Source organism: Homalodisca vitripennis, chromosome 6 (genome assembly GCF_021130785.1).
Source record: "Homalodisca vitripennis isolate AUS2020 chromosome 6, UT_GWSS_2.1, whole genome shotgun sequence".
NCBI classification, from domain to species: domain Eukaryota; kingdom Metazoa; phylum Arthropoda; class Insecta; order Hemiptera; family Cicadellidae; genus Homalodisca; species Homalodisca vitripennis.
In genome coordinates, this window is record NC_060212.1 from 20,004,014 (window position 1) to 20,013,797 (window position 9,784).

Consider the following 9,784-nt stretch of genomic DNA (forward strand, 5'->3'; position numbering starts at 1 on the left):
CCTAGCATTGCATAGCATTTGAGAAGGGCAAGGACGTGAGAAAGTGTGCTTAGTCCTAAAAAGACCTTTGCGCTGCTTTCGGAGTGACAGGGCATTCTGGATGGGTTAAACATTGGGAGCAGAGTCTACCTCCTGTTGAGATCTATGTTTTTCTCTCTGTCTGCATCATATTTTGAGAACGAAATGATCCTTATGCAGGAAATTTTGCATAGACTTCATTTCTCTACCGAAATTTAGCATGCTAAATCCAAAAGATTTGGATTGCGACAAAAATATATTTTACATTATTGTATTATGGTTAGCCTTGATGGAAACGAGTTGATCTCAGAGTTAATAAGTTTGTAAATAAACTGAATGCAATTTTATGAAATTCTAACGTCTGACACGGTAACACATAAATTAAATAAGTTATATAGGTACTTAAAAGTTTGCATGGAAACTCAACACAGCCTGTTACGTATGTAATTTTTTTTATTTTATACTTTATTTCGTGGTGTATTTATTTAAATTTATATATTTACCAACAATAATTCCTAAGCATCACAGCTGTTCTTGTCAGTTTTATGTTTTCAGATACAGTGCAAATGCTCTCTCCATTGAACAGGCAATATAAATATACAATTCTTATACAAAAATATATTTTAATGGATAAATTAAATTATATTTAATTATATATTCCTTTGCGTATTATTGTGAGATAAAGTAGTAGTCATGTACAGTATTATAAAATACTATTAAAATAAACAATTAAGTTATAATTTTTCATAAATATCACAAAAAAGTAACTCTCTAATGAAGTTCTCACAAATCTGAAGACACTCACATATCACACTCCCTACCGGTATTGATTGTGGTAAATCTACTGTAATATAATTACGTATAACTGGGGTAGATCAGTACACTGTAATAGTTCGAAATACTAATATCAACCTATCACAAGGAACGCAACATGTCTCTTGATAATGGTTTCACAGAGATCACGTCTGCATTAACGGTGTGTAGACGTCTTCTTCAGTAATGATTCTATAGTAGCTGTATGCTGCCAGGAGGTAGTATGCCGCTAGACCTGTACATAAAAAGCAAAAACTTTATTTCTGTACTTTGATAACCTTTTACTAGACACTATCAATATTTATATATATGTTACAAAATGTAGAATATAACGTTTCTAGAATTGATACCTAACCTCTTCATCAGTTGCAAAGTTTATTAACTCATAAAAAAGAAATAAAAGAAGGCGATGAACTTCAAAGAGCTTTCTGTTATGTACTCTTAACACTTTCCTCGTCTTACTTTTTTCTATTCTGTTCTATATTATTAACACTTCCACCTGATGAAGGGGGTAGATTTCAATCCTCGAAACGTTTGTTATACCTTTTGTAACAGACAACGATGGTAAATGTCCGAGATCTTATTATTCTTTGAAATCTGTAGAACACAGGGTTGATCGCTAAACAAAAACTATTTGTAGATTCACATACACACTTTTTGCAAGTTTTATCAACAGACTTCATAGAATTATGCTACAAGCAAATATATTTACCGTAATTCAGAGCGAGAAACCCCACGAAGGTGAAGGTGTCTACACTTGATATTATGGAATGCTCCAAAATGAAGACGAGGAACAACTCAATAAGAGACGCGATGTGGATCACAGTTTCCAGTTTCACATACTCCAGTACGTAGAGACTCTTTCTCTGTTAGAAAAAAGTTATGTATTATCATACAAAACAAATAAATATAATATAACTCCAACATTTTGGCTCAGTAAAATGATTTATTGTATACATTATTATACATTTTAAACAAAGTGAACATATACCATTTTTGTTTATTTTTCTAACAGATGCTCCAATAAAGACCAATAAAACATTGAACGATTTTTGACAACCTACATTTTTGAAAGAACTTTTGTTTCTAAATAAACTAAATACGATTAATTTATATATTTTCATAAATGGTATATCTGGTAAGTCTAAATATATACTCGTATAATCCTGTACTGATGAACCGAATTCTCACCCTATAAACTCCATACAGCAGGAATGCAGCAGCGATGGTTTGAATGACGCTGCCTCCCAGAAATACGTACAGAACTGTAAATATTCAACGTTGTTATTAACTTACAACGAACCTCGTACACATTACATGATATAGGAGATGAATGACGTACATAGGAATTGTATTATAGTTTGCACAAATTTAAAAATAGTCATTTTGACATTTATCCTCTTGAGAAAGTTTGTACACGTATTAAACCATGCCTGGCTGAGAATTAGCCAAACCTATTACTAGGGGCTTGAAAATTTTCATTTCAGTATTACAGTTGGTCAGTTTTCCGCCGCACAACATTTAAAAAAAGAAGTGATTTATGAACTGGAAATGTTGCATGAAAGTCAATTTCAAAGGAACATCGAGTGTTATGTATGTTCATGTCATTAAATGACATTTAGCTGGGAACTATTGAACATTTTACAACTACATAATGCTTCCATTTCCTCACAAGGTTATAGATGACTGTCTGGATCGTCTTCATTGTACAAGTTCAATTTTATAAGGGTGAAATGTATGGTGAATAGATAAGAATTAGCATCATTGAAGCATATCAATCAGAAGGCTGACAAAATTTATATTCTGTTTGTCTGGGCATTTGATTTTTTCATCTTCTGATTGTTAGTTTGTCCGCACAGCATTTCAAGACTTAAATGACCTATAAACTTGTGCGAAGCCTGTTAAGTGACACGTGATCGCCTCAGCATTAAACACAACCGCTAATCTCGCTCTGCCACTTTTAGTTGAACATATGTTAGGTGAAGATGCCTGTCCTACGTATTAATTGTAAAATATGTAAAGACTTTTTGGAGATTTATGATAACTGGCACAATCAGAAAAAATAAATTATAGTCATGGTAGTCAAACAATAAAACTTTAATGGGTGAATTTTTAAATAATTCATTAAATAAGTGATTATTCTTACCTCTTAAAGTACTACCGAACAATGTAATTATGTTTTCATGAGGTCCTGTAGTATCTGCCATGACCACACTACTAAGAGCCAGGAGAGATACCAACTGCAACACGGAGAATCTACATCCACATTACAAAATAGAGAAAAACGCCCAAATGGAACTTTTGACCTCACAAGAGCTAAACCTTTCATACATAAAACTTCTTGCGACATGAGCATTTCTATGCGGTGACGTCTACAGAACCCTAGCATACTACATTTGCTTAGAGTGTAATCTTCTAGTAATTTCCTTTAGAATCTTCTAATAAGGAACACTTTACATGAACTGAATTTAAGAAATGGGTTATTTTTTTAATGGTGGAGTTTACTCCATTGTATCATTGTACTACTTTTTTTATTTTATGGTCAATTCCAAAGTAAAAAAATCTTAAAACTATTAGATTGGAGAAGAATGTTGTGTTATCGTAAGTTAGAACTGTATATACAGGTTTAAAATTGGAAGGAAATTCCTACAGGAAGGACGGCATTTCAGGTCTGAATCAATGATTAATCAAAGCCAGTTTAGTTTAGCAAACCGACATTGGCTCAGCCGTTTTCCTCGGCTCTATATTCAATTATTTCCTCAAGAATTTACAGGAAGAGAAGAACCATGCCTAAAAGATTGCTTGCTGAACTAATCAGAGAGCAAGGATGATTCATAATAATTTGAATACACCATAAAAGAACCAAATAGAACAGAGCTAACACTATTACCAAAACTTTTTTCAATGAATTAATTTTAATTTTTTTTATTAATAGTTATGGCTTAAAACTTTTTTTGAGTATTTTAATACAATTATGGTTAGAACAATTAAAGTTTATTTTACTAAAAACTTTATGTGCATGAAATGTTTAAAAAATGCTCACTTTTAATCCATATATACAATATTACAATTTACGGTTATAATTAATTATAAGTGCGAACGCCCACCATCTTAAAATTATGTGTGAATAACACTGAATAACGAGTTTATTATTTTATGTATAGTTATATCTTTAACCAATTTCTATCAATTACTGATTTGCTTGTTTTCGTATTTACTTGAATTGCCGATGAGTTATTGTATTCGTACAAATTTACTACGACATTTTCGTAAATAGAACAACTCTACGGTTCAGCTCTATAATGAGTAATATTTTAAATACAAATACACGTCAAACGATAACTGTTTTATAGATTTCGGAGTCATATCCAACTATATAAAAGCAGCGATGATTTTAAAATAACAACTCTGACTTCAGAAATTGTTTTCACTTTGGTCTATATTGATACTATCAGTATATATTATGCCAGATAAAAATTCCACAAACCAATAACATTTCAAATGTTGAAACTGGGATTGGCTTTGTGGTTTTGGTAGGTAATGTTGTGCAAACGGTTTTGGATTATTTCTGTCACAGTTGCAACAGGAAAAAATGTGTAAATTAACCGTGAATGAAATGTAGATTAACAGTCAAATGCCTATTTTATATACAAATTTAAGGATCCTAATTTTGAATCAAATAAACTATTTTAACTTTATTACATTTAACGTTTTTTTCAGATATTTAACAATGTAAATTTGTTAATGAGTAGTCAAATTTGAAATACTAGCACATGATAGCAAGTGTACCCACAGAATAATAACTTAAGTGTAATACTTACTGCTTGTGACCAACCCAACAACAACATCCCAGATCTCAAGCTAAAACAGCAACAGCAGAATCGTATTAGCGCCATGTCATCAGTTGTAATCGTATACTGAAAAATAAAAAAGAGAGCATTATAATGCATAATAAACCTGCCTAATAAAAATATAATACAACTTGAAACATTTAGGTTCCATGGACATAATACTATCTATACAATATTCTATCGTATCATGTCATGTGATAAAGTAGTCCCCAAAATAATAGTCGTATGGTGGCATTGGGTATCGGAAATTCTCCTCCGCCACCATAAAACCTACACACGACTTTTTCCAGTTTGGGAAAAGACCAAGTGGGAAATATTCATCCAGGGATTGGTTTTTATGAAAAATACCAATAGACTAACAAATGCATTTGATTTCTTTAAATTCTTTCCATCCACGTGTAAATCTAGAATTCTACTGCATTCATAGTCATTTGATAACGAGGGAAGTACTGACGGCAACGATATGGCAACATCGCCTCGACTGTCATCGGATTGCTTTTGTGCTGATTACTATATTGTAAATCTAGAGAGAGATGACTTATCGCTAAATGCTAGCTGAGCAAGTGACGTGTGCAGCTCGTCCGTGTCAGATAACAATGTCAAGGTCGCACGCTATTAACGCGTCAACCTAATTAACAGCGTTAACCTAATCCAACAGTGATGTCATAACTTCATGTGACTGGTCAGTTGTATAGGAATCCATACGTCCATTTTGTATTAGTTAATGTAACTACTGTATAGTATATAAATGAGGAAAATTTTAAAAGTTAAATTACAAACTAGATCATGGAAATAACTTGAAGCAGCTTAGTATTACAGTATCACCTGTGCAAGTGTGACTTGTGTTTGTGAGCTGAACTTCTCGTGCTCGTGACTTGTGCTTGTGACTTGCATCCTGTGAACTGACAACGCCTGGACTGGACTCCGAGCAGCTCTGGTATGATTTGTGTATTTTAACCTAGATTGTAGTTATGTGTTAGGTTAGTTGTTCACCTGAGGAAGAGATCAGATTGCAGATCTCGAAACGTGGTGTTATACATATTGTAACACATAACGGTGGCTAATTTCCGAAACCCTATTATCATTTCAAACCTTCCATAGTCAAAACAAACTTTAAACAAATAATAAAAGAAACCGTTCTTCCTATCCGTAAAAACAACCTGAAATAATAACTTAGGCATTTATTCTGTCTTTTTTTCCTTCTCTTTTAAGCTTCAGCTGTAAGCTATGCTGGCTTCGATGTACACTGATATTTATTTTATTACACTGGTATTTATTTTTGCAAAGTACTGATATTTATTTTATTACACTGGTATTTATTTTGCAAAGTACTTTATCAATCGTGTTTATGCCTGCTTGGACCTCCCCGGGATTTGAACCCGTGATCTCTCAGTTAGAGAGCCGAGACTATATCCATTAGCCTACGGAAGAGGACATTCTGTCTTTAACATTCCATGATTATAAAATTTATTTTGAAAGAAAAAAAATTAATTATATCTGAAAAATCTGTACAAATGGGAAAAATAATTTACATGATAGCGTATGAATTATATTCATGCATACAGTATAAATACAGAGGAATAATCAATGATTAATGTATACATGTGAATTGTTTTCTGAATTCACAACAGCTTTCCATATACTCATTCCTGAAATTTTATTGAATGTATTTAATGGGCACTAAATAAGGTCTTATAAGTCAACGAGTTCTAAATAAATAATTATAATGAAAATGAAATACGATGTGCCTAAAGGAACACTTTCAAGACAATTATTATTGGTAATCTACAAAGTTATTATGTAAAGAAACATTCAAGAATTTATTACGTATTAGATTAGCTTTGTCTCATAAGCTGGTCAGGATAGTATTCGAAGAGTGAGCAAAGTCCTCAACAAAATACTGAATACGCTGTGACACAGTCACAGCTGGAAAATGCAGTTATTAGTATCTGAAGAGACGAGACAACATCGAAACAGCTTCATTATACAAAATATCTCACACTTTTGTTCAGCAAAGCTTGTACAACTGCCTAGAGCACAATGGTATATGGACAAAAAAAAATTGCTTTAGGCTACACCATTATTCTGATTAATATATCCAAAACTTAATAGAAAGGAAACTTTAACTATATACAGCCTACAATTTGGTCATGTCATCTGTAAGTAGCCAACTATTTATTAAAAACTATAAAATTCCATGTTTTTTTAAAAATGCTTTCAGTGGAAAGAGGAAACCATAACACACTTAATTTTTGGATTCTCCTAGTACAATTGTGTCAGGGATCAATGTTTATATATACTTAATGAAACCGAATCTCTTTCGGATGAGGACTTTTCCCTCAATTTCCTTTTTCAACAGTTCCAAATATTATCTATAACACTCTACTGTTAGCGTTGTTCCTTTTTCAAGTAATCAGAGTAGATGATTCCGCGAGCATCCCAAAACACCGCGGCCATAACGTTACTGCCCATCTTGACCGTCTTCGCCATTTCTTTTTCATTCGCCCGTTTTCGTTCAATAATCCATTCTTTGAGTGTTCTTTTGTTTCTGGAGTATAGTGATGTATCCATGTTTCATCAACAGTTATATATCGACGCATAGATTCATCATGACTACAACGGAAAGCGTTAAAAGAGCCGACTTTAGGATGTATTTATCCCCTACTATGCACTCTTTATGCCAAGAATTTTCCACACCCAACTTTTTTGTGCAAAATTGAAACCACTGAATATTGCGATAAGCCTGTCTCCTCAAGTACTTCGCGCACTTTGAATTGTCGATAACTTTAAAAAATATTCTAGAATTTTTCAACCATTTCGGGGTAAACACAACCACAGGGCATCCAGATCTGCATTGATATTTTGTATATATTACACACCGCTTACACTCATTCACCCAATTGTCAGTTACAGCACAGGATCATATTTGTCATGAAGTTGGTCCAAATCATCTTTGATTTATTTTGGCGTAAATCATGTCAAATTAAAGTGTTTATTACTATTTAAAACTCCCTTGTATCCATTTTCATAGACAAATTAGAGTTGTTAACTTCAATAGATAACAACAATTAAAGTATGTGATGGATACATCTGAAAACTTAACAAAACCTAGATTGGAGAGCTAAATAATGATAAAAATTTACTTTTGATAATATGATCGCCACCTTGTAGATTTTCTAAGTACTTATTGAACCACCCTCATGTTATGCTGAAAGCTACTAACAAATATTTAGTATTTCTTTCTATATTTATAACTGTTGGTGTTAGTATCTTTTAACATGTAATTTATCCTTGTTAAAATTCTAGTACGATTAGTTTCTTACACTTATTTTTGATCGATAACTATATTTTTGAACAATGGATAAAGTTTTTACTAAGAAAGTTTATAACGATTTAGAAACATGCTACTACGGTGATTTTTAGTCTCTGGGGGAGTAGCTAAATTCCAAGAATCAATTAATTTGCAGGCAGGTACTTTTTTATGCCTATTTGTAATTAGTATACAATGAACATTTTACCCCCTGTGAACTCATCCTTAGGAGGTACTAAATCCAACGTTACTTTATTTGCTACAATTTGTAAAAGGTTTCTAATACTTGTGTTTTAATGTCTAGAAAACTAATATAAATATATTTACGCTCTCTTGGCATAAATAAGGTTACTTTAGTGGTGGGAGGGAGGTTTGGAAAACCCCACCAAAAGATATCACTAGGAGTGTGTATGTGTATCTACTTGCAATGGTTCCATTAAATTGAAGGTGTACAAATATACAAATGCGGAAGTGGTAGTTAAAATTCCGTGTTTATTATGCTAAAAAGATAGCAATATTTCAAAGTCATCATAATTTTACCAAACTGATTTAAACATCTTTTCATCTCTACAGTTTACTTATGAAAACTCGACATATAAACACGACACGGCTATTTCAATATTCCACAAAAATAAAAAATTTACAAAAATATGGAATATGTCAATAAAATTCTATATCTTATTTAGTGTATTGACATATAAAACATTGAAAATTTAAAAAATAAATTTTTTATATTTGAATTGCTCATAACGGTTGGTATTCGTGTCCCAAGAAGGGTGTCTTTTTGAGCCTAATCAATAAGGAATTTCGATCACCTTGACGGTATTTACATATTGTAGATTTTAATTTTAAATATGGTAATGTTATTCCTATTCACCTCCTCATGTAGTTTAAAGGGTTTCATAGCCCACTAAAGTTGTAGAGAAGACAGACTTTTGTTAGTTTTTTCAAAATAATTAATATTAAAACACGCGTTCTTGAAAAATTTGTTAAAACCTGAAAATTTAAAATAGGTCATTGTAACCTTCGAAGAAAAAGTTGGGGGTAGAATGTGTGTACTATTTATCAACGTAATAGTTACTATTAGACATAGGAAAATATCTATACGATTTTTAAGCCTAAGAATGATCACTTTGCGGGAAGAATGATAAAAGCTTCGTCAAGGAATGCATGAACAAAATTATACATAAACAATTCTTGTATCAAAATATAAAACTGCACCACTTTAAATAAGTTTTGGTGATTACAGAATTATTCGTAATGTTAACGTCAATGCATCAATACATGTTAACTAAGTTGCTTACCTATTATGATATCCACTTATAGACGTATGGGTAAAGATATATACTTACCGGAAAAATTTTTATGAACTGTAATCCAAACGCTACAGTCGTCCATTTAGGCCAAACTCGAAGTTACCACAGCATCATAATAACTGTACTGTAAATATAACAGTGGTGTTAGCACAAGTCTCTTGCCACACAAAACATTTTCACTCAACTGTTCCATTGACACTGAACACAGGCCAAATAAAAATAGCATTGTAATTATAATCAGCTGATACAGAGTTAGCCCACGCTGTAATAGATACGGCTGCTGTATATCTACTGATAGTGGTATCTAATATGGTGCTCCAGAGATTGGCAGTTAACTAGCATCCGATTTTTATGTTGCTAAGGGCTTTTCCAATTGAAGCTGCTGTACACGTTCAATGAGAGATTCTCTTTAATTTATTGTACTAGTTTAATCATTCCACATTACTTTGTACTAATTCAGTACGAACTCTTGAGAT

General features: G+C 32.3%; 1 protein-coding gene across 2 annotated transcripts; it reads right to left on the minus strand.

Moving 5' to 3' along the window:
- Positions 1-448: 448 nt before the first annotated feature.
- Positions 449-9,516, minus strand: LOC124365154. 2 transcript variants are annotated; one of them, XM_046821109.1, is made up of 6 exons: positions 9,345-9,516; positions 4,653-4,748; positions 2,978-3,071; positions 2,023-2,096; positions 1,544-1,697; positions 449-1,066 (listed from the first exon to the last, which is right to left on the minus strand). In XM_046821109.1, exons 2-6 carry the CDS (start codon positions 4,725-4,727, stop codon positions 978-980), a joined length of 486 nt encoding a protein of 161 aa, XP_046677065.1. In that variant the 5' UTR covers positions 4,728-4,748; positions 9,345-9,516; the 3' UTR covers positions 449-977. The 2 variants fall into 2 exon arrangements, with proteins under 2 accessions (XP_046677065.1, XP_046677064.1); XM_046821108.1 differs by lacking the exon at positions 9,345-9,516 and adding an exon at positions 5,508-5,628.
- Between the last annotated feature and the right edge of the window lie 268 nt (positions 9,517-9,784).